We start from the raw sequence: 26,876 nt of genomic DNA on the forward strand, positions 1-26,876 counted from the left end.
ATTGTTACTCGGAAGCGTCGTGCGATCGCGGTGCAAGTGACTGAGGAATTCAAGCAGCACTTCCTACAATCTGTGTCGACAATCAGTCCACCGCAAGTTACGCGACATGAAAATGCGGGGTCTGATTGCATGGGTGAAACCGCTGATAAGGGATCATTACGCTTTAGCACGACATCAATTGTGCCGCGAACACAGCAATATAGACCAGTGACTACTAGAAATATGTGACATTGTCGGATGAAACATCGTTCACCTTATTTCAGACCACGGGTCTTGTTTGTGTGTGACGGATACCCAAAGAAGCGTATGGTTCCAACTGAAAAAAAAAAAACATGGCAGCGGCTCTGTGATGATGTGGAACGCAATGTCTTGGTTTGGTGGTCCTCTGTTGATGGTCACCGGTCACGTCACCAGCCATTTTAGGGGACCATGTGTAATTATGCATTCTGTAGTCCAAATCTTGTTTCTGGACAATGGAGCCATATTTCAGGATGCTAATGCGCCCATTCGCACAGCTCGAGCTGTTGTGGCGTAATTTGACAAATATCGGGATAAACCTTCCTTGAACTGACCAAACCTTGGCTCTGGACATAATTGAACATCTTTGGACAGTTTTGGAGACACGAATTTGGCGCATATAAATCTGCGCCAAAACATATGACTACCGGCTACTTTTTGAACAAAGTCATTGGACTAACGTAAGACGCGTGAGGCACAGCAGAATTGTTCGACAGACGGTCACAACCCTCTCACTCGATCTGTCAGTGTGGTTCTTGTGGGTAGAATAGGGAAGGTCGACTTTGATAGAAGCCAGATTATGATGGCCAGACGGCTGGGAAGGAGCATGTCGAAAATAGTACGACTTGTCAGGCATTTATGACCTGCCATGGTTAGTGTCTTTTAAAGGTGGAAGGACGATGAAACCAGCACTAAACCACAAGACATGTTGCGGCCACACCTCATAAAAAATATCGGACGTCGAGATTGGTAAAACAGGATAGGACGAAAACTGTGGCACAATTAACAGTGGTCGAAGCACGGGTAGGCACAGTTCACTGTACATTGTTAGATATGGAGCTCCACAGTCTACGTCCCACACGTGTACCAATGTTAACCACACAGCATCATCGATAATGATGGAGTGAACGTGTCCATCGTCATCGGACCGCAGAGCAATGGCACAATATTACATAACCCGATGAATCACGATACTGCCTTCATCACATCAATGGCCGGGTGAGAATCCATCGTCTTCCAGGAAAATAGTTGCTAGCAGTTGCAGTAGAATGACGACGGTCCTGTAGTAGCACTATTATTATTTAGGGAGTTTTAGAGAACTTCTCTATATTTGACTTTGTTCCAATCACCATGGCTTTTGTCTTTCTAACATTTATTTTCATTTCATAGACTACTCTTTACAGCCCGCCCTTAAGTTCTCACACATATTATTGATGTTATGCTTTCTCAATTAATACTTACTGTTTAAGTTGTATTTATTTATTTTCAGAGACTGTATTGAAAACTCCTTTAAAGAAAGGTAGACGTAGAAGAAATGTGGTGGAAACCTATAAAATTAGTGCAATTGTAGCCGGTATTCTTTTTATCTTTGGTGGCATTGCACTATATATCTGTTGGACTAATTTCTTCGACTACTTAATTGCTGGGGTAAGTAAGAAAATTTTAACTGATGATTGAATATATATTACTGCCTATTTTACTTTACGGTTAAAGCAAATTTGTACTCATACATGATTATGGTAAAAAGTTTGTTTGATCGACTGAAAGTCACTAATACAACAGACCTTAGTACACAAAACATGGTATAGCAACATTAGCTTTCTCCGACACCTCCTCTATGTCAAATATTAAGCGGGGCCAACTAAGTCCTCATTAAGGCAGTTGCTTTTACACCATGTTTAGTACGACGTTCATAAATGCAACAAGCTAATATTTTACGTCATTGCCACAAATGAGTAGCGATGGCTTCTGGTAGTTACATGGAATAGGAAGTTAGTATATGCCTGAATGGAGGTGAAGGGTGTGTGTGAAAATGTGTCGAATCGCATTCTTTCTGCATTGCCATTTTTAAATTCCAAAATGATCTTTCTGGTGTCCTTCCACCCGTAACCGACCTTAAATTATACATATTGAGTTCGCAGTATGTTTAGTACTTATAATATGTAGTTATTGTTCATTATCCACAACTAGAGTAATAGGGGATAGATAATTTGCCCAAGTGACAACACGCTATGAAAATATATGTTTTAAGCACTCTTTTACTATTTTTAAGCCCCTTTGATAATGTTCTACTGTAGGTGAGGTGGGGGGCACAATGGACACCCTAAGATTGAAGTTGAAATAGCAACGTTGCTATGAATGGAAAGTCGGTGTTTTGCAGTACAATATTCTTAATTCTTTCTCCTACAAATGTAAAGAGATGTAAGGCGTGAAAGTTTTTACCAAGCAAGTTGTATGTGCAAATAAATTGACCTATTGTGAATGACAGTTTTACCCCACTCCCTGGGTGAAATGGCCCCATCCTTGGAACATATACATGTTAACTAAAATTATGTTCTGTTTCGATAAAGAAATGCTAGTTTCCTTATTCATTAAAATGTTACTGAAATAATTATTTGTACAATCATAAAACAATGAGCGGAGAACTATGAGAACGAAAATTATACTAAAATAAACCTAAATGAAAAAGAAAATACAAAGTAGAATATAGGGCCTATCAAAAATATTTCGAGACTAGGGCTCTAACATGCCAACAGATGACAGAACAAGGACACATGCTCGGTCACAGGCAGCACTTTATACGTCAGTGTGTTAAGAGATAATGTGTGTAAAATTTTAAGGGGCCATTTTGCCCCAATCCCAGATATAACTTTCAAAAACCCTTTATCTGCTATCCACCATCTTCTACAAAGGAAATCATGCATGATTGTTTGATGGCCAAACCTTTCTCACTATCTATGTGTGTAGCATGTTTTATTCAAGTAATTACTTTTTCCAGCAACAGGTAGAATATTCACTACATACCTTATATCGACGTACCATGAAAATGGTTTTCTCCGTTTATTTCACACGCTATTGCAGGTAGCGAAGTCTCCCTTACTCAACACTTCGCGCCACACTAACTACGGCTTGTGTAGTAGTACTAGTTCTGTTACCAGGGGAACACCGTCATATACCGAGGTGACCATCTTGCCTCGGAAGTCATTATGCCCCCACCTCCCCTACTTTTTAAAAATTGTATATGAAAGTCGGTGATTCATCTTCCGCCGCGCACTATATCCCTCTCTGCTTTTCCTAACTTGCTCTACTCACTTCAAATTAAGGGTTGAGAAAGAAATTTAATGCACTTGAAAAGAAAACGAGAAGTTATTCTCTGTTTGAAAGGTTCGGAGCTAGACCTTAATCAACTATCTTAACTACACCATTAGTGAACCACGTGTCACTTGTAAGCACAACAGTGTTAATCGCACTATCTAATGTCTTTGGGCAAAAGCTCCACTTCCTATGGAGTATACAGTGACGAGAAATGAGGTTGTTTCCTCTTTATTCTCGAATTATTCTTTCTTGTCTGGTCCTGATTGTCGATAAAATTATTCTGGCCTCGAAGAGACTATTGTAAATTTCTGCATAAAATCTATGCCTTTTTGTTGCTAATTTCATCTAGAAGTTATCAGAATCTTGGAGAGCTACAACAGAATCTTGCAGAGTTACAAAGGTATCTACAAAAACATTTAAATCATATGTGTTATTGGAGTATATTGTGTAGTTACTTATGTAGACCTATTTTTAAACGTTGATGAACGATCTTAATTGAAGATCACAGGGGAAAAGGAGGTAAGTCAAAAAATGGTCGAAAATGAGTTAAAAGCAGACTAATGTAGGCTGAAAGGTGTAGTTTGCATGGACTAAATCCCATACTAAGAAGATGGATAGTCACTAAGAAATTTAATGCTAAAGATTTGGCCTACAAGGGGAGAAGTAGGTAAGTTAGTGGAAAACAGGGCAATTGCATAAAATCATTTTAAAAAACTGACTTGCCTCCTTTTTCTCCTGTAGTCTTCAATTGTATTCATACAATCACGTTATCAATTTATAGTTTTATAATATTATGCTCTGTGTAACCAGGGGTAAAAGTGTGAGGGAATGCGGGGGGACATCGTCCCTCTACTTCCCTAAAATATCGATGACGTCACCCCACTTCCTAAAAAAACATACAATGGCCAAAGATAGGCAAAGGGGACGGTATGACGTCATGCGTCCCCCTACCTTTTCAGATCCACTTTTACGCCTACCCCTATGTGTAACACTAAACCAGTGTTTGAGATCTAAGACTTGCATGAACTGGTGTTGCTCATGAGATTTGTGAAATTTCTCGTCTCGTCTAGAATTTAAAAATGTAGTTCTCTGTTCGTTTTTGAGACGAGACGACGATAAATTTGACGAATATCATGTGCAACAATGACATGTTTGCTTTCCTTCGCTCCACTTACAAACACTCAAGCTGCAACAATGAAGACGAAGGGGCGTTTACGATATATAGAGATTGAAGGAAAATGGTAGAAGATATGTATAGCTTCGAAAATTTTTAAGTTAATCGTTTCCAACAGACCGATATACGACGTAGAAGCACAATTTTATTATCTGAGAAGAGCAGAGAGAAACATAACAAGGAAAGAGAATGACGTAGAAGAGCAAGTGTTGGCAAAGAAAGCGAAGTCACGGATCACACGAGTAGTATGCCTACGAAATAATCAAATACGCTATCGATGTTCTTGCTCGCCTGTCACCACTGGTTTTTATCAACATCATGTCACCTTCACCTCTTTACTGAGATGACGTCACAGAGCACAAAGTTGGACTGTTTTAATCTGAGGAAATGGAATAAAAATACCTTAGATTATTTGTTCACACGTACTCCCATGCGCAAAAAAAAAAAAAAAAAAAAATTGCGCGTATACTGTAACTCACGATTTTTCGCAATTATTTCATTTTCCATATGTTTATGGGTAAAATTTAGTTATTAGTAAGTGGAGATAATAGAAAGCAATCCATCTAAGGAGATATTTCCAAAAAATATAATAAAATAATAAAAATATAAGCAAAAAACAAAATTATGTTCGGTTTTGTGTATACTGGCAATATTGTTTTCGAGGGAATTTTTGGAGTAGCACAGCACGATTGCAGAGGGAATAACAAGATTCGTAAGAGAAAAACTGAACCAAGGAACTGGAAATTGGAGTAAAATATTGCATTTATTGGCTTAAATCTAGGGAGTAAATTGTCTGCCAAATATAAATTAGCTTCTGTAATCAAGATGTTATACGGAAATATATAAACAAAGAGAAAAACTGTTGTCTTAAGTTTGGAAGTGACATGCTCTATAGCCATGAGCATTTATTTCTTAAGAAAAAGATAGGCAACAAAAGAAAATCTGTGTGGTCAAGTGGGTAGAGTGACGGACTAATAATTCTTATACTATTTTGACACCAGATCGAATCCCATCCGGCCCTGTTCAATTTTTTTCTTTACAAAACATTGTAGAAAGTGTATAATTTTTATGTTAATAAGAAACGAAATAATATAATAATGAAATAACTTTTTGTTTTTCTGATGACGTATTTATTCAGAATTAGCTTACTATTTATTACTAATAGCGATTGTTTGTAATTTATGGTATGGTATGCTTAACCGTTCCCTCTCCGTTTTTACACAGCTTCAACTCACTGCGAGTGTCTGTGAGTCAGGAACAGGAAAAAACAAAACAAGAGCAACCTGCAGCTTTACACACAGCGTGAGGAACACAGTCACAGCGATAGCTCGTTGTCATGAAGAAAAAATAGTGTTTCTGTGTGTGTGTTTCTTTTTAAAGTATTGACTCTCTCTCTCTCTCCTTTTGTTTCATATCCACAAGTGCAACAAATGCAAGTCTGTGTAAAAAAAAATCAAGAATGCTTTCTTTAAACAAAACTAAATTTTACAGCTCTCTTTGTGAGGAACGCGAATGCTTCCAAAAGATGCCATGAATATTAACTATAATCGTACCGAATTATACAGTAGCGTGAAAAACTGATAATAAAATGATGTAACATGCATAAGCTTTTTTTTCTAGAGTAACCACACATTAAACATAACAAATTAAATTTTTGGGATTACAAATTATCACATTACGTGTCGGTGTAGGCCTATTCGTTTACACATTCGAGCGACGAAAGAAGAAAGTGTGGTGATAGTTATAAAAAACGAATACCAGATTTCCATAAATTCAAGTTACATGGCTCCTACATATCGAAAAAAATGATTTTTCGATGTTTGTTCATCTATTTGTCTCTCGGTTCGTCACGCTTTTATACGCACTCAAATAGAGGCCATACTGTTCAACGTAACTGCACCGAATCCTAGACATAACGTTTTAATAACATAATATCTTTCGAATTTTATGTCCTTCGACACCTAAAAGCAAGGGTAATTTACTGAAGGATTAAAATTTAAAATAATTCAATTTTCTCAAATAAAAAAAAGCTGTGACGATTTTATTTACTTTTGATAAATATATATTTTATTAACAAATCTCCATCATATATGAATAATTTTTCTGAAAAAATATATATGGTGTAATTTACTGTATGGTATGCGTTCTTTTTGCAGAATTTTCTCAACCACATTTCATAAATAAACGTATCATTAATTACCTAACAATATGACAACTCGTTCGAAGGAGTAGCTTAATCTTAGGGTGAGCTTTCCCCCGATGGTTTTCCCATTAACGCCTCAGGCAATTTTGTTCATATTTCGTAAAGAAATATTTCATTAATAAACTAACATAGAGCATTAATAGTTTATTCCGATAACATACAGAAGTGGTTTTCTCAAGGGTTGATTTTTTTTGGACAATTGTCTCAGTAATAACTGAGACAAATTTGTTCTAATTTCAGTAAAAATATTTTCTGTAATAATCTTACAATATGGTATAACTCGCTTGTTCCGAAAAGAAAAATCCAAAAGAGATAGTTTACTTTGACAGTGAAATTTTCCCCGACGATTTGCTTAAAAATTACTCGATATACTGTCAAAATTACAGATAGAAGAGTTTACCTTTGGGGGTAAGCTTTTCCCGATGACCTTCCTAAAAACAACTCAGGAGATGTTTGTTGTTCATATTTTATAAATACGTGTTACATAAATAACCTAGCTATATGGTATAATTCCCTCATCCGGAAAATCTAGAAATGGTATATTACTTTTGACAGTAAGTTTTACCCTGCGATTTTCTCAAGAACGACTCAGGCGATTGTGTTCGTATTTCATAAATAAATGTTTTATGAAAACACTAACAATATAGCATAGCTCGTTTGTCCTGAAAAGATCCACAAGGGATAATTTATTCTTGGAGGTGACTTTTTCCATAATTTTCTCAGAAATTACTCAGACGCTTTTGCTTATAGTTCACATACAATTATATCCTTTATAATTCTAATATATGGATCAAGTTATTTCTAACGGAAATATGACCAATGGGTACTTTACTTTTGGGCCTGAATAATACAATGTTACGAAATTATCGTAGAAACGTTGTTAATATTAGGTAGGTTCGACTGGAATGTCCAAACAATTGTCAATTCCAAAGGTCTTTGTTTTCGTCCGGCGGGAGCTCATGTGGTTCGGATTTCACGTTAATCAGTAGGTCCACGTCTTATATAGCCTCGCTGCTGAAAGGGACGATAAACTCAAAATCACATCACACATCTTTGTTTTCGCCTTTGTTTTAGCTCATAAATGTCTCTGTTCATAAGCTCCTTAGTGGTTAGCGTACGCGCCTTTGGCGTGGAAGACCCGGCTTCGATTCCCGGCGAGAGCTCACGTGGTTCGGAGTCCACGTTAATTAGTAGGCCGACGTCTCATATAGCTTCGTTGCTGAACGAGATGTTAAACTCAAACTCAATGTCTTTGTTCATAAATGTCTTTGTGTATGGTTTTGCATATACGTGGCATGGACATTAAATTTGGATTTCTACGCCATATGTATCTAATTACATACACACCTATAAAACGAACACAACAAACTTGGAATATCTACATTGTTTGCGTATGGAAAATAATCACGCTCTACTGTACAGGACAGCCGTGCGTATGGAATTCCATACACATGGCAATCAACGTATTAAGAAATGTATAATAATAATAATAATAATAATAATAATAATAATAATAATAATAATAATAAACAGAAAACGATACGATCACTTACATAATTTATAAATATAAGTTAACATTTAATAAGCATATAACTGCAATGGAATTAAGTTGTTTCTCTCTCTCCCTGAACGCTATTGTTCTAAGGCGTAGAAGAGAACTTGTGGCACCCACGATTTGGGGCGGTGTGTGGTCCCAACTTGGTATCCCTTTGTTGTTAGTCCTAGCTTTCTAGACGGATGCAGTTATTACCGGTAGAATATACAAGCAAATAGACTTTTGTATTACTATTAAAGTAAATAATTACACTCATTCCTTCAATGTGATACTTGTGGTTGCTTAATCGTATACAGACAGCTGATCCATGAAAAAATCGTTAATAATAATAATAATAATAATAATAAATAACAGGAACTCGACAAATATTCTTGCAAATAATAGGAAAAAGTTTGCGTCACACTGTTCACTTTGCTGGACACACCAGTGTGGCGCGTTATACCGATTGTGGCACACTGGAATATAGGGTATGTTTTTTTTAAAAAAAAATTTCCAACTTCTTCAATTGAAATGGATCTATAATAATAAGAGAATGAATTTAGTCTTCTTACCCTTCAATTTAGAAATAAGGTTCGCGAGAATTTCATAAAAGAATATATACTCAGAATTGTATATAGTAGTTTGTTTTATTCGAAATTCCATACTTCCTGCAACTGTTTTTTGATTGAAATGATTTGAAATGAAATTTTTAAGTTTTACGTCCCACGTTTATGCCGGATAGGCTAAAGGAGACAGTGATGATAAGAAATGAATGAAATGGTGGAATGAAAAAAGTGGGATAAAACGGGAGAACCTCGAGAAAACCCACGCACACAGTGTTTGTCCAGCACAAGGTTCACTTGGCGCGAGCATAGATCGAACCAAGGACTCCATTCACCAAAGGTGAACGCTCTACCACTGAAACACCGTGGTCTCTGAAATTACTTACGGAACTACCGAGAACTATGCTGTAATATTTGAATGTGCTTCAAGTTTACAATAATTAGTTTAGTTAAATTCATTATTAACAATTAAATAATTGCATTCATTATTAACAGGTAAATGCTGCTGATGCAAAGACTTAAATCTAGCGATACCGCGAGCGTAAGTATTAAACAGAGGGATTTTAAAGAGCCCCCTGAGCTGGGGGCCCTGGGCTCCATTGGCTCCGCCCTTAATCCGCTAATGCCTATAGATTATAAATTAAAGGGGACGGGACGGGTCCGTTCTAAAAATTCCGGCCCGTGCAGACCTCTAGCTCCTGTGTATATGCTATCTGAAAATACAGTAGAGTTTCGCTTATCCGACATAAAACAGGCAGGCAGAACGCCGGATAATATGGATGTGTTAAGGAAAGACCTATAAAAAGTCAAACTATGATATAATTTTACACATTACGCATCTAATTATCATCTTTGCAAGAAACAAATGTAATGCATTGACTCAGTGACGTATCCAGCGTGAGGTCCTGGAAGCTGTCCCTTACCAAACCTCAAGCACTTTTTAATAAACCTACTTTTTCCCTTTTGAGGTTTTTTTTAATGTCAGATTACTTTGAGTCAGTGTCCAAACTGTGGACAATGCGTTGTTGTTATAATTCTAACAAGTAACACTTCCCAAGTGTAACACTCCGATTTTGATAAAATTTGGCAGGTAGATACTATACATAAAATAAACAAATAAGTGCTTTTTTATTTTATTATTATTATTATTATTATTATTATTATTATTATTATTATTATTATTATTATTATTTTTTTTTTTGCTGAAAAACGGTTTTAGGGGGCAAAAGCCCTCACCCAAAATTTGAAAGTTGACTCTCGAAAGGCAAAAACAAGTGGACCAAAGTGAACGAAATTGTGAACAGATATTGTGGACATAAAATTAGGGAATACGTGTTTTGTATTTTCCTGGAAAAAACGGTTAGGTGGGGCACACATCCCTCCAAACCTTTGATCATGAAATATCAAAAGTGCTAATAACAGTATGTCAGAAGTGCTTAAATTTACATGAAGAATTGGAACAAAACTTGGTATTAGGACAATAAGCAAAAAATAAACAAATTCGGCTTTTTTTATTTCCTGCGAAATAGTCTGGAGGAAATCCATCGAAACTAAAAATTTCAGTATGTCTAATGTTTTTCGGTGGCTTTTACCTAATTTGAGGGTGCTGAATCTGAATCTGCCGGGTGTACAAATGTACACCTTGAGCGTTTTGAGTAATTCAAGATGGCGGCCAAGATGGTGGCTGTAAAACTGATAGGAATATTTTTGTATATTTTATCAAGATGGGTATCAAGTTATGTTTTTTGCGTTGCAGATTCGAATAATAATGTCAAAAATGTTATGAAATTAATAGAAATCGATCGATACAAAGCGATATTCAATATGGCACCCAATATGGCGGCCGTAAAATTGACAAGAATATTTTTGAAGTATTGTTTCGACATGGGTATCGAATTATATGTTTTTTGGGTTGCAGATTTCAATATTTACTTCAAAAATCTTATGAAATTGATAGAAATCAATATATCAATATGGAATATTCAGATTCGCGACTCTCGAGCTAGGTACATACTTAGAACAATATCTGATACACTGAAATTTTGGATTGGGTGTTGATGCTTTCTCCGTCACCGCAACTCACCTTGTTTGCGTTCCAGAACAGTTTTTCCACATTTTGGGCTTCTCTATATTTATTTACAAAACCATTCCTGTCTGTGTGCAAAAGAAAACAAACAACACAAGCTTAGGTTTGAAGATTTTCTTATATTTTTTCCTGGACGTTTTCTTAATCAAGAATTATGTTGCTGACCACATTAATGCGAAATATGTTGATTTACAATACAAAATGCCGATGTTTCTATGTTACTCCGCAACAAAATAATAAACATCACAGATCAGTCACTTGTCAGTCTTCGTCAGAAGAAGTATCCATGTTTTCGTCTTCTAGATTCCTAGTTTTTGACGTGTGAAGATATTCTGGCATCGTTTAGAGGCTTCACAATTGCAGAAGTCAGTGCAGCTATTATGATTTGCTACACAGCTACAACGCCCTTTACACATGTTTTCAGAAGATCAGCCGCAACTCACCATATTCAAGATGTCTTTCGGTGCCATCACAGTTCCCGGTGGTACAGTAACTGGTTCCAATGTTTTGTTCAGCTCATCAATATACCACCCAAAATGTGTCGGATCCATGTCTGGTGGGTCTGGTTTATCTGCTTGTTTCCAAATACAAGCCTGGAAATTAGCTCTTTTCACATTTTCAGAGAATGCCTCCGTAGTTGGTGACAAGCTCTTCAATTTCGGCATATGTACGACAGTCTTCTTTGACAATTTCTTCAGGCAGACATCTCTTCTGACATCAGGGATTGTAGGGCCAATTATCCTACTACCATAGCAAGAAGCTATAAATTCAGTTGCCTCCTGAATCACATCTTCAAGGAGTGATGTCTTATTTCCAAGCTTTTGAAGCTCCTTCCCACTTTGTAGTACTTTCATTGCCTTTTGCTTTCCAATGCCTTAAGAGTAGGAACTGTATCGCAGCCAGAAAGAGAATGAAGTGCTAGTAAGTTTGAAACAATATCGCGGTGTTTGGACACAGACAATCCAATGTCAAGAACTTCTCTCTGACTTTGAGTTGCCTCCATAAAAATGTTACAAGTAAGTTTTTGTGTGTGGTAGTGGTGCATCAGGAGGAGAAGAACATCCGTGTCATCACTAAGTACATTTATTGTACAATTTCTGTCCAGCTAATTGGCTACCATCACTACTTGTGTGATAATTATGACATCAGCCTCTTCGTGAGTGTTTTTCATATCTGGTCGTTCCTTGATACAATCAGCAGTTATTTCTGTTGTAACATATTCTGGCCCAGTGATGATTAGGCTTTTGGTGGAATCTGATGGCAACCCTTCTGTCATTAGATACTTGCAGATCAGCTGTACTAGTTGTACCTTATTCTTCGTAACATTCAGCACAACTTGTTGGGAGGGCAAGGACGTGTTGAAAGACAATTTATGATACCTGCTACATGTTGATCCTGTTCTGACGTTTCTTATTCCTCCTTTGGTGCTGTACTCCTTGTATTTGTCAAATATCAGGTACACGTTGCATTTGTTCAATTTTTCAAGCACATATGACCGATACAATTTTATGAAGTTAAGAACAGTTCCGTTAGATGGCCAGTTCATCACCCACAAAACAGCACAACCATCAAGTATGATAGCATCATCCTGCTTGTACGATCTCATAGACTTCTCTACCTGTAATATTTGTTTCAGTTTTGACTTACTTTTGCAGAACCTTGGTGTCCCACATTCATCAAACAAAGATGTGGGGACAGCGGCAAATTCATATGAAATCCTTTAGCATCAATATCTCTTGTAGATATGAGACACATTGCACGCGTGTACAAGAGTTCTGTGTCAATGACACCAATACTAGCTGTTCTTTTGACGTCACCGCAGGAAACATTACGAACCGTTGTTGAGATTGGATTGTGAAAACCACTTGGTAGTTTTTCTTCGTAAGAACACAACGCCTTCTCACCTATCTCAACAGCATTATCAACATTCACTTTCTGGGAACAAATTTTCCCTGTCACAATATTCACAATAATTTTTGGGTGATCATCGGTCTTCAGAGGACCTATACAATGAGACAGCTTTTCCTTTAATTAATTTGGTGTGTAGCATCTCCTTTCACTCGAGATGGCATTTCTTCCTTATGTTTAGTTATTTCCATATCTCGTCCAGCATCTCTCATGACATAAATGTCATTTACTAAACGACTGCAGGTGTGAAGGCTGAAAGCCCATCGCTTCACTGCTAATGGATTTAGTGTAAGTTCGATTATTCCTCCTGGTCCATGGCCATAACGCATAAATGAACATGTCTGACCATATAGCATTCCAGATACCTAGTCAATGAACATGTCTGACCATATAGCATTCCAGATACCTAGTTTGTGACGCAGAACATGTTCGCCTTTCATAAGTCGTTCTAATATTTCACTATTCACTATTCTATCAATGTCATAAGATTTTTGAAGTAAATATTGAAATCTGCAACCCAAAAAACATATAATTTGATACCCATCTTGATAAAATATACAAAATTAGTCCTATCACTTTTACAGCCACCATCTTGGCCGCCATCTTGAATTGCTCAAAATGCTCAAGGTGTACATTTGTACACCCGGCAGATTCAGATTCAGCACCCTCAAATAAGGTAAAAACCGCTGAAAAACATTTGACATACTGAAATTTTTGGTTTGGTCCAAAAGTAGGGTTTTTCCTCCAGACTAAAAAAACGGTTTTAGAGGACAAAAGGTCCCCCCCATTAATTTTGAAATTTGACGCAAGAAAGGCAAGAAAAAAAGTACCAAACTGAATGAAATTGTTCATAAATGTTGTAGAGGTAAGATGAGGAAATACGTGCTTCGTATTTTCCTGAAAAGAGAAAAAAAAAACCTTTTGAGTGGACCGAGGCGTTGAGTGTCGGAAGGATTGGACCGAAGCGAATGAAATTGTCTGTAGATATTGGATATGAAAAATAAAGCCTCTCGTGTTTCACAAGTGTCTCCATCAGATTTCTTCAAATTTGGCAGATCAACAACAAGCACAAACAGTATAGCGTATTTTGTAGTATTTCACGAGGCAACTTTAACCCTTACAATGTTTTTCCGCATAAACAAAAACACGTGCCGATTAATTTCCTGTTTGCTGTTGATGTGCCAAAATTGATAGGGACATCTTTAAAACACGAAAGTCCTTATTTTACATACAGTCTATACAATATCTACATACAATTTCATTTGCTTCGGTTCACTCCTTCCTGCACTTTTACGGTAATATTAACTTTTTTTGGAGGGGCTCTAGGCCCCAACACTGTTTTTTCATACAAATTAAAATGCATTTCATTTATTATTTTGCAAATTGTCCCTATACGAAGTTTCGTTGCAATTCTCCATACTCTTAGGAACTTCTGACGTATACATACTTATTTGCACTTTTGATATTTCCTAATCAACAGCTTAGAAGGTCCGTGCCCCACTCAATCGCTTTTTTCCAGGAAAATACGAAACACAATTACCTCAATTTACGTCTAGAATATCTGTGCACGATTTCAAAATTTTGGGTGGGGAATTCTGCCCCCTAAAACCAATTTTTCGCAGAAAATAAACCCGTTTTTTTCGTATTGTCTCTACACAATGTGTCGTTCCAATTCTTCATGTCCTTTAAGCACTTCTGACATACTGTTATTAGCACTTTTGATATTTCACGATCAAAGTTTTCGAGGGGTCTGTGTCCCACCGAAACGTTTTTCTTTTTTTCAGGAAAATACGGAACCCATATTCCCTCAGTTTTCGTCTACAATATCTGTGCACAATTTCATTCATTTCGGTTCACTTCTTCTTGCCTTTCGTGCGTCAACTTTCATCATTCCCTAAAACAGACATTCGTTTCGTTTTTGCGTATTGTCCATACACAAAGTGTCATCAGAATTCTTCGTCCTTTACACACATCAGACATATTGTTACTAGCACTTTTGATATTTCATGATCAAAGGTTTGGAGGGGTCTGCGTCCCACCTAACCGTTTTCTCCAGGAAAATACCAAACACGTATTCCTTCATTTTACGTCTGCCATATCTGTGCACAATTTCGTACACTTTGGTCCACTTGTTTTTGTCTTTCGGGCGTCAACTTTCAAAATTTTGGGTGAGTGCTTTTGCCCCCGTAAAACAGTTTTATTTTATGTGTAGTATCTGCCTGTCAAATTTTATCAAAATCGGAGTTTTACACTTGGGAAATGTTACTTGTAAGAATATACCGTAATGCCATTGATACCAGGTGGAATTAAGGAACACTTTTACATGGGATTACAATTTCGTTTCCGGTCTGTTTATAACATTATTATATTAGAACGATACACTCATTGCCATTTGCTATTTTTGTTATGTGATATACGTAGCAGACAGTTTTCCTTACATGTCTCTAGAAAATATTTTTTGATTTCGTGTGAGTTAGAATTAAGTTTGACCGGTTCATAAATGACAAGTAAGAAACGTTTAAGAGAAATACAGAACTGTTGCATTATTATTATTATTATTATTATTATTATTATTATTATTATTATTATTATTATTGATATTTTTGAAACATTAGAATTACGTGCTTACGAGGATTCGTGTCGGGTCCCCTCCGAAAAGAAAAGCTGGATATGTGCCTGCACTGAATGATAGACGTATGAGTCAAGGTATAGACGAGCGTGCTAGGCGATCGAGTCCGGAGCGTCAAAAACAGACTAAGACCAGAACTTGCAGTTCTTCTTGCCGATTGATGCTGCTTTTTACCTGCTATGATATGTCCGATAATAATGTGAAATAAACGAAGGTCAAGACCATGGCGTATTGGTGTTTCATGCACCTAAACCTGTAAAATATTTGTGCCGAGAACATCTTTCACTCACTAGCTAAATTTGAGGGTATGATCGCTCATCTTGCCTTATAAAGTATAGCCTTATAAAGAATATATATAGCATAATAAAAACCTTAAGACCAAATTAAATGATTTTCTATAGTTTTCTTTTTTAATAACGGGAAACTTGTTTATTTCATCACGATAAATCACGTTTGATACTAAGATGTCTGTTTCTGACTATATATATTTTTCATACTTTATTGGAGACAATTTTTTTTTCAAGAAAAGAGGATGATAAAGGAAGCTATACAACACCATAAACTGAAAGCAATCGGTATTACTAATAGTACACTAATTCTAAATAAATACATCATCAGAGGAAACAAAAAGTTATTTCCTAATTGTATTGTTTCAGTTTTATTAACATAAAAATTATACACTTTCTACAATGTTTTGTAAAGAAAAAAAATTGAACAGGACCGGATGGGATTCGATCTGGTGTCAAAATAGTATAAGAATTACTAGTTCGTCACTCTACCCACTTGACCACACAGATTTTCTTTTGTTGCCTATCTTTTTCTTAAGAAATAAATGCTCATGGCTATAGAGCATGTCACTTCCAAACTTAAGACAACAGTTTTTCTCTTTGTTTATATATTTCCGTATAACATCTTGATTACAGAAGCTAATTTATATTTGGCAGACAATTTACTCCCTAGATTTAAGCCAATAAATGCAATATTTTACTCCAATTTCCAGTTCCTTGGTTCAGTTTTTCTCCTACGAATCTTGTTATTCCCTCTGCAATCGTGCTGTGCTACTCCAAAAATTCCCTCGAAAACAATATTGCCAGTATACACAAAACCGAACATAATTTTGTTTTTTGCTTATATTTTTATTATTTTATTATATTTCTTGGAAATATCTCCTTAGATGGATTGCTTTCTATTATCTCCACTTACTAATAACTAAATTTTACCCATAAACATATGGAAAATGAAATAATTGCGAAAAATCGTGAGTTACAGTATACGCGCAATTTTTTTGCGCATGGGAGTACATACACATCGGGTAGAGCACTTATCTCTGGTACGTGGGGTACCTGTTTCGATCTCCGGGCAGGGAAGTTTGTGGTGGACAGCCGTGGGGTTTTTGGGGTACTCCAGTTTCCTTCCACTCTCTCATTTCTCCAATTCTTTCATCATCATTCACTGGCCTTAATTATCGTCTCCCTTAGCCTTAAAGGGCATAATCGTGGCACGTTAAACTAAAAAATTTGATTTTCATCTTTTTTCACGCGTACATAAACTTTTCCCTAAGACTAATTTCGATTCATTATAGAGGGTGCTGATGTTACTATAGCTCATTGATGCCTGTTTCAGTGACTGAATGGTTTTGATCTTTCAGGTTGGGGTCACATGGCGGAATCAATCGTGTGTTTGAGTTCTACTGGAAAAGCATGATGTTTCGTTTACTTTACTCGGGAGTTTGTATTCGCGTTCCCATCGTAGTGGATTAAGTATAATATTGAATAAGATTAATTGGAAGATCATGAAGAGAAGTTCCTGCAGTAGTTTTAAAACATAAACTTCATGACACTAGTGTATGATTTTCTCTCTATTTTGGACAACATTTAAGCAATGGTATGATGAATATAATATCTTCTGCTAATTTGTTCCTTTTTATTACTTTTATTCTAGCATTTAAGGCTAAATGAACACAGTACTAGTTACAGCATGTGGAAAGCGACTCCTATACCTGTTCATATTGACTTTTATTTCTTCAACTGGACGAATGAAGACGATGTAGTTGAAAACAAATCCAAACCAATTTTAGTGGAAATGGGTCCATACAGATTTAGGTAAGTATATTACCGATATAAACATATACTATCTCTTGTCCTTCATCTTTTTTTTATCATTATTATTTGGTAACACACAAAACAACATACAAGAATGAACATGAAATTATAATTCTTATAAAATACTGTTAATTTATTAACTACAGTAATTGGCATAGGGAACTTTCTATTAGAAATATAAATGCACTACAGTAAGCGGTGTCGATTTCTGTGTAACTTTACGGGGCATTCAGGCATGTGCGCTTTTTTGTCAGATATCCAAGCAAAGAAATCAAAATCCGAAGAGACTCAAACGCAAACTTTGAAGGGGTTGAGCACCTCGGCTCCCAAGGATCGGTGCCCATACCTATAGTTATAACGTCACAAGCTATGCAGACCCAGATTTCTGGCCTGTAAGAAAAGATCGAGGACATACAGTATTTCTCAACGCAACAAGTCTTGTAATATATGTTTTACAAGTCATAAAATTTATTATGAACTAGAAATACTAGGAGGAGGATGAAAGTCATTTCTAAATACTAATGCTGATACAGTATCTCTAATTTGTCATGATTTTATGGTATATACGTACAACTAGACAATATTTGCTTTAAAAAATACATTAGTAGCTATTATAAGACTAATAGTTTTGCGAAAAAGACCTCTAGAAACAGTTATTAGGTTATGTGATAACATTCTTAGATTGTCTGACATTCTTTCTAAATTTCCTTTTTAAGAAAAAAAACTTCAGAATATATACAAAATCATGCTAAGTAATAGCATTATAAGTTTAAGAAAAGGCGAAAAAGAATCGCTCTCCTTAAACCAACCTTTAGAATCAAAGGATAAAGCTTCGCGTGTTATCAGCATGGAAATTATTCAGACTAAACTAGTCGTGTCCTTGTGTTTAGTAATAAGTACAATTTTCAAAGTAATTATTGATGGACATTCTAAGCTAGTTAATGTATTGTTACCAAAGAAATTAATAACTTTGATGAAATTAATATATGGAGCAAAAATGTCAGATCGTGGGCCAAATGTGCCCAGTGGGGTTGTGAAGTAAAACATTTCAGAGAGTATAGAAAAATAAAACTTTAAGTTAAATATGACAGACAAGCTGAATGTCCTGGTCATTTGAATTTGAAGTGTGTTCTATGATGAAGAAAATGGATCATTTGTTACAACAAGATGATTATATATCTAAGTAGTAGTGTTGCCACGAGACGAGACATTTCTCGTGTCTCGTCTCGTCTCGTAAACGAGACGGGACACGAGACGGGACAGGACTCTCTTAGACGAGACAGACTACTTGTCCCGTCTCGAAAATGAAAACGCTGGCGGGAATGGCCAAGATTGAAATTGCCAGTGGTCATATAGATTGCAAAAGGAAAATCAACCTTTGTGAGAAAACATGTTGAAAAGCCTTCATAGAAAAGTGTCCTCTGTCTATTGAATGAAACAATTGTGATACATGAGCTTCCAGGAATATCATCCTTAATGTCTTGTCCCCAATTCCCCTTGCTGTAAACTGAGGAATTCTCATTTTTTTTTTTTTATTTCTGGCTGGAATGATGACAAACAAAATCAAAGACATAGAAGATTTTTACAAGGTCAAGAAACCGAACTACCACCACCATCTATTCAATTTGAAAACTGGGTAAGGTCTACACTTGTCTTTATTCTCTGGTGGCGGTATTCTTTTTGCTATATGAACCGAAAACGGCAATTGAAGTATGTCATCTTGCATCTAAAATTTTGTCTTCTCTCCCTCTCTCTCTCTCACATACACAAAAACACACTTTTACCATTTTACCAATCGCTCGCTTATTATACAGCACTCATGTTGTAAAATTCACCTCTTCGTTTGGAAGGTGGGCGGACGACAAAGGAAGCAAAGATATTATCGACGAACCCTTCAAATTGTTTGCTTTCAGCAAATTTATGATACTAATAATAACACTTTAGGTAAAGAAGTTTTACAGGGGGAACTTCGTTTTGTTACGCGGAAATGTTTGATCTGACGAGAGTGCGAAATTGCCCTCTGCTTCCATGTTGAGAGGAGAGGAATACTTCCCTTTCATAGTGAATAATATTCATTAGGACCTGAATTATCTTCAGAAATTGTTTCTTACAGGCGCATAAAACCTCTCGAACTTGATAAGTGTAAAGAACATTTGATATAATATTCATGGAACTCCGTTGAAAGCAGAAAATATCATGAGAATGATCAAAATTCGAACATTGAAGAACATAATTAACAAAAGAAATAGGATGCCCAAACCATATTTTTAAACCTGCTATAAAATGTATATCCTATATTTTTACTAATTCCTTACTCCCATGAAAGTATCCTGGGGAGGATATTCTCTCTATTTTTTTCAGACTAAAATCCTTTTATCCCGTACGATTTCCCCCCCCTGACACAGTGCGAAAAAACAAATGTTGTTAAAATCCATACACATGACCCTTCCGGGACTCAACCCGGGGCCTTCAAGCCGATGGTCTATCGCCGCAGACCGCTCGGCTTGGTATGAAGATGTACGTTGTATGATTGCGAATAGATCCCGACAATATAAGGAATTTTAATCCAAAATGGCCACCCAAAAATCAACTTTTTTTTTAGCCATTAGCTAATCTGGGTGAACTGTCATGAGTTTGTTACACAAACGAGGCAAGCACCACATAATAGCACACACCCCGCGGTTATGGGAACAGATTTGAACCATGGAGGTGAAGACTGGCCCCAAGCATTCTTTCGTCCGATGTGTCGTTCAGTTCCCATTACTATGGCACTTTAAGTAGAGCTTAGTGTGCAGTAACATATAAAATTTCAATCAAATACTTTCCATTACTCAATAAAATTATTTGGTTCCGAGCTTTTTTTAAAAAAAAATAATTGCAACAAATCTAAATATGCTAAAATGGAAAGTAGTTTTTGGATTGTTATGGGTTAACACTGTGAAACCTAAAGGCTGGAATATATGAAATCAAAGTACACACATATCTATCTCTCTATTTATCTATGTATCTTTCCATATCTCTCTCTCTCTCTCTCTCTCTGTATACATATATGTATATATATACAGACACTATAAAGCAAGTGGGCTGATAGTATACGATAGTGTCGGGGATGATGACACCTTTACATCGAACTTTGCTTGTCGTGTAAACATTATTTAACATTAGTGTCTTCATCTTCGACGTACCTATGAGCAATTTAGTGTATATTCGTGTATTGAAACTGGTGAAACAAATTTCAATGTTTTAGAATGTAAAAAAAGAAGCCAGGGTCGAGAAGCCTCAGACAACTAACAGCAGAGATATATTATCTTGTAAACTATTTGTCCTTGCCTTGTGAGCTTATTTGAATTTATTTTTAAGACCTTTAGGCAACTTTGGCCGAATGGATGATGATGGGAAAATTAGTGGAATGAAGAAAGTGGTAGGATACTAGACAACTTCGTGAAAACACACACATTCGAAAAATGAAATGAAATATTTGAGTTTTACGTCCCACGGTTATGCCGGTTAGGGTAAAGGAGACATTGATGATGAGTAATGAATGAAATGGTGGAATGAAGAAAGTGGGAGGAAACGGGAGAACCCCGAGAAAACCCACGCACACGGTGTTTGTCCACCACAAAGTTTACTTGGCGGGGCTGGGATCGAACCCGAGACCCCAAGCATCAGAGGTGAACGCTCTACCACTGAGCCACCGCGGTTCCCACACACATTCAATGTTTGTCCACCACAAAGCTCACATGGCACTAACCGAGATCGAACCGACTACCACATACACCAGAGGTGAAGGCTTCACGGTGTAGCTACCGTGATATTTCTTGTCTTGTGTGTTCTGGGTAATACTTGTAACTTACAAGGGAAGAGAGGGAGATTATATATCGAAGTGGAAGATGGTTTATATACCAATGGGAAGCACTAATGACGCCTATTACAAAACTGTAATAAAAATTTTCCGAATGCATATACTATGCGAGTTATATGGATATATAGTGTGTCCAGATAATCCGTTACCACCCCTTGAAATCGCAAACGATAAGACAGATGCCAAAACTGGAAAACATGTGTTTGATCATTTTAAAAGTACAACGTATCAAAGCAAAAATTCTTGTCACAAGGCCACCCGCAGTGTACTGGGCGGGGTCCAACTCAAAAATTACAAAAGGTAAGGGGGTCAAGTAGCATATCGTTCGAAACTTCTTGGAAAATGAAAGAAGACGGAACAAGTCTCAATACTCTAAAATTACCTTGTGCAAAATGACGGCCGGTCAAAGTGTCAGCAAAAACGTCATTGTAAAGTCGATGACCACCCCCCAAAAAATCCTGAAACGGTGAGGCAGATGTCAAAACAGGAAAACATGTGTGTCATCATTTCAAAAGTACAATGATTGGAAGTAAAAATATTTGTCTCAGGGTCCTCCACAATGTTCCAGGCGGGGTCATGTTCAAATTGTTCAAATGGCAAGGGAGGTCAAGTAGCACATCGTTTAAAGCTGTTATTAAATGAAAACAGATACAACAAGTATGGACGCTCTACGATAATACTGTGCAAACATCTCGCATTTTAGTTGTTGTTTCTGCAACCGGGTTTTAGTTTATTTTCACTTTAATTCTTGTACTCAACGGAAAGAAAGGAAATGTCCCTACTGTGAAATTCTGCTCTTAATATCTAAATAATATAAGCTATATCTATATAATAGCCCAATAATATCTAAATAAAGAAAAAAATAATAAAATAAAAGCAAATTAAGACATAAAGAAAAGAAACGACAACATTTGACATCTTTGAGTATAGAACTGACTAGTTAACATATAATGTACTTCCACGAACATAAATAAGTAGAGGTTGGAGCCATCAGAAGTAAAGACTCTTACCTCTACTTATTTACGTTTATGACTGCACAACAGTGGTACTTATGCTCGTTATCTGGTTTATCAATTATAAAATGATTCAAACGAAAGAATTCCTTGCACCAGGAAGAGTAAATACGTACAAATGTCTCAGAATGAAAACAAGTGCCGATTGCAAAATGGAAAGTGAACGTGCTCAGAAAATCGAAATGAAGATGTACATTTTGATCGGCCGCCATTTTACACAGGGTAATTTTAGAGGATCGAGACTTGTTCCGTGTTCTTTTATTTCTCAACAGCGTTATTTGACCATATTTGCCATTTGAAAATTTTGAGTAGGACCACGTCTGGAACCTTGTGGAGGACCCTGGGACAAACATTTTTACTTTCAATCATTGTACTTTTGAAAAGATGACACACATCTTTTTCTTTTTTGACATCTGTCTTACCGTTTGTTTTTTTTTCTTCCTTTGGAGGGTGGCCATAGACTCTACAATGACGTTTTTGCTGACAGTTTGACCGGCCGCCATTTTGCAGAGGGTAATTTTAGAGAGTTGGGACTTGTTCGTCTTCTTTCATTTCCCAAGAAGTTTCGAACGATATACTACTTGACCCCCTTACCTTTTGTAATTTTTGAGTTGGATCCCGCCTGGGACTCTGCGGGTGGCCCTGGGACAACAATGTTTGCTTTGATACATTGTACTTTTATAATGATGAAAAACGTGTTTTCCAGTTTTGGCATCTGTTTCATCGTTTGGGATTTCAAGGGGTGGAAATGGATTTTCTGGACACCCTGTATATTTATATAACTCGCACAGTACATGCATTCGGAAAATTTTTATTACAGTTTTGTAATAGGCGTCATTAGTGCATTCGATTGGTATATAAATCATCTTCCACTTCGATATATAATCTCCCTCTCTTCCCTTGTTAGTTGTATCTTGATTAGCATGGTGCAGCCTGCTACATTTTACTTTCGTTCCCATGGTATGCTGCTATATTTTTACGAGACAAGACGAGACAAACGAGACAAGACGGGACAGAACCCCTCGAGACGAGACACGAGACGGGACGAGCACATTTTTTCGAGACGAGACACGAGACGAGACATGCTTTGCACGAGACGAGACAGCCTGAAGTCTCGTCTCGTCTCGTCTCGTGGCAACACTACTAAGTAGATACATTTTATTTATATAATTCTTATTATGTCTTACAACGTGGATTAAATGGAGAGCTGCGGTCCGCTAAAGTATTTAGAAATCTTAAGTAGATTTGCTGACGGCAAAAGATGAGACATATCCAGGTCGACATTGATGAAATATTTTAGAAATCACTGGAAATATACATGCACACTCGTGTCCAAAATTATTGTCGCATAGGAATATAATTTGATAACGAATTCGCCCGGTATTTCTTATAATGTTGATGTGACTTTCAAAAGTCATTTTCGGGACGAGTCAATCTAAAATATTGTGTCGTGGCTAATCTTATTGTGTGTGTTGGGGAAAAATTGACTGGAAAACTTGATTTAAAAAGACCAAGGAACAATTAATAGAAGAACAGAAGATGCAAACGGAATAAACATCGAGTAAACAATATTCATGCTTTACAAAGTTTTCTTCTAGCTCTAGCACCCCTAGTGTACAGGTAGTATTCGGGGAATGGAACTTCTTGGCTTATAATAGGAAAGCGTTCTATTAAAAATCTAAACTACGCTGTTTCAGCGTAAAAATCGAGTTCTAATTATATCGAACAGTTTGACTTACATTACATATTTTTAAAAATCATAATTCATTACATATTAATTAATGAATTATAATGACTAAATTGTGTATTGTATTTGCCTTATGTGATTGAACTCGATTTAGGCTGCCTCTTATATTCCAATAGAGGGACAATTGAATCTACTCTTGGGAGGCAGAATCTATTATCAAGAGTCTGAAATCTTGTCGAAAACCATTTCTCATTATCGCATAGTTTTTTGCTCTATCACGATCAATATTGAAATCGGAAATGGCAGACGGACATAGTGGTTTCATAAGAGTACCCATTGTTACACATAGCATGAATTGGAAGTCTAGCACATAAAATTTCTAAGTCAGAGACTCTAACACATAAATAGACGTACTAATTGTGTAACTGTTTGGACATGATTGAGTTAAATAGGATTATATTGAGTTACATGATGAGTTATAAAGAATGATTCAAAAGTCAGATTTCCAGTTTCCAGGTCAGCAATGTTTCCAGTTCTTATAACAGAATGTCGAATACAATCATGACTATACATTGTACAATTCGTTGTTTCAGATGCTGGATGTTCTAAACCTTAACTTGCCCGACCGCCTTTAAATTGTTTCAAAGATATCCGTTCTGGAGGTCGTGGTGTCCACTCAACAGGATCACAGCGACCGATTTTTTGAGCCACCCTGTATAATCATACACATGCATTATGCTATACAACTTCTGCAAAATGTTGGCATTCAGCCTTGATACTTCATAGCAGTAGTGTAAAAATGATAGATCTGAGACATAAGAGCCTATATTAGGCCACATTAGAACAATCCAGGTCCCGTCTGATCCGAAGTACTCGATAGTCCAGTGTCGCACAATATGCCATGACACACGTACTATCCAACCATAGAAAATCGAACACCCCGAAAACTCGTTCTCTTTTATGATCCCATTTTAGGGATGTATTCGTTCCTTTTACGACCCCTTTTTAAGGGTTGTTTCGTTCCATTTTATGAGCACTCTTATCAACCCTTATATAACATAGCAGAGATTACACAAGAAAGGCTATAAGCATTTTTTTAACATAGCAGAGCTGACAAAAGAGTATGACTTATTTTCCAACCCCTATATAACATAGCAACGAATACATAAGACTATGAACACATAGCAGAGAACAATGGGGGTTTATTAGTTCTTTTTTATGAACACATTTTCCAATCCCTATGTAACATAGTAGAAATTACATAAGACTACCAGCACGTAGCAGAGCTAATAAAAGAGTTCGGCTTATTTTTACACCCTCATTTTAAAAGCAAAATTCACTTACGACAATGAACACAGACTAGGAACGCATATTTTAACAGCACTCCTATGTAACATAGCAAAGACTATAAACACATCTATGGCATATCGCAATCCTTATATAACATAGTAGATATTACACAAGAAAGGCTACATGCATTAGACTATGAGCACATTTTCCCACCGTATTTAATGTAGCAGAGATTTGACCAGGTATAGTAAACTGTTTTTATGACACATTTTTAGGGGTTTACTCGTTCCCTTTTATGAGCCCTATTTTCACATAGCAGAAATTTCTTAAGGCAATGAACATAGTTTTCAACCCCTATGTAAACACAGCAGAGAGTACATAACAAAGGCTACAAGCATTTTAACATAGCAGAGCTTATAAAAGAGTATGGCCTATTTTTAACCACTATTTAACGTAACACAGATTACATAAGACTATGAACATATACACCCCTATTTATTACAGCAGAGAATATGTGTATTCGTTCCATTCTATTAACCCCTATATAACATAGCAGAAAAAACTACCCAAGCATTCATCTAGTACTACATGTTCCAAAAGTAGTAACCATCGAGATCAAAGGTCAAATATTTAAGCCTTAATAACTACTAAACGGAGTCACATATTGAGGCGAAGTTTCCACATTTAGTAATATGTCATCAAGTACTGCATGTCTCAAAATTAGTGACTATCGAGTCCAAGGTCAAATATTTAAACTCGAATAACTCATAAAGGGAGCCACATATTGAGATGGAGTTTCCACATTTGGCAACAGGTCATCAACTACTACATGTTCCAAAAGTATTCTCCATCAAGATCAACGGTCAAATATTTAAACCCGAATAACTCTTGAACGGGGCAACTTATTGAAGTGCTGTTTACAAATCCAGTAATAGATCATCAACAATTACATGTCCCAAAAGTACTGACCATCGAGGTCAAACGTCAAATATTTAAACTCGAATAAACAAACGAAGGGATAAATTTGAGTAACTTATTCAATTTTGTACCAACGAGAAATGCCATTTTAATTAGCTCAGAATTTTATATCATTTTGTACTAAAATCAACGAAGGAATAAATTTATACTAACCAGAAAAGCGAAGAAAGACCATTTTAACTAACTCAGACTTTTATACCATTTTGTACTACTCCAATAAACGAAGGAATATATTTGAATGAAGTATTCAGTTTTGTACCAACTAAAAAAAGACCGAAGGAGGACCATTTTAACTAGCTAAGTATTTTATATCATCTTGTAGTATTTAAATATACGAAGAAATAAATTTGCGTGACCTATTCAATTTTGAACCATCGAGAAATGCCATATTTAACTGGCTCAGAATTTTATTCTTTTGCTAAACAAACGAAGGAATAAGTTTGAGTGACCTATTTTTTGTGTCAACCCTAAAAACGATCATTTTAACTCAGAATTTTATATCATTTTTAACTAC

At 36.4% G+C, this 26,876-nt stretch overlaps 1 protein-coding gene across 2 annotated transcripts in view; it reads left to right on the forward strand.

The window, feature by feature from the left end:
• Nucleotides 1–26,876, forward strand: part of LOC145686129 (protein peste-like) — a 156,501-nt gene that overhangs the window by 61,367 nt on the left and 68,258 nt on the right. For both annotated transcript variants that reach the window (XM_081759108.1, XM_081759106.1), the window contains exons 2-3: nucleotides 1,508–1,665; nucleotides 17,372–17,532. In XM_081759108.1, coding sequence (XP_081615234.1) covers nucleotides 1,508–1,665; nucleotides 17,372–17,532 — 319 coding nt within the window. The remainder of the gene's footprint in view (nucleotides 1–1,507; nucleotides 1,666–17,371; nucleotides 17,533–26,876) is intronic.

This window comes from Thermobia domestica, chromosome 5 (genome assembly GCF_964235325.1).
Source record: "Thermobia domestica chromosome 5, izTheDome1.hap1.1, whole genome shotgun sequence".
Taxonomy (NCBI): domain Eukaryota; kingdom Metazoa; phylum Arthropoda; class Insecta; order Zygentoma; family Lepismatidae; genus Thermobia; species Thermobia domestica.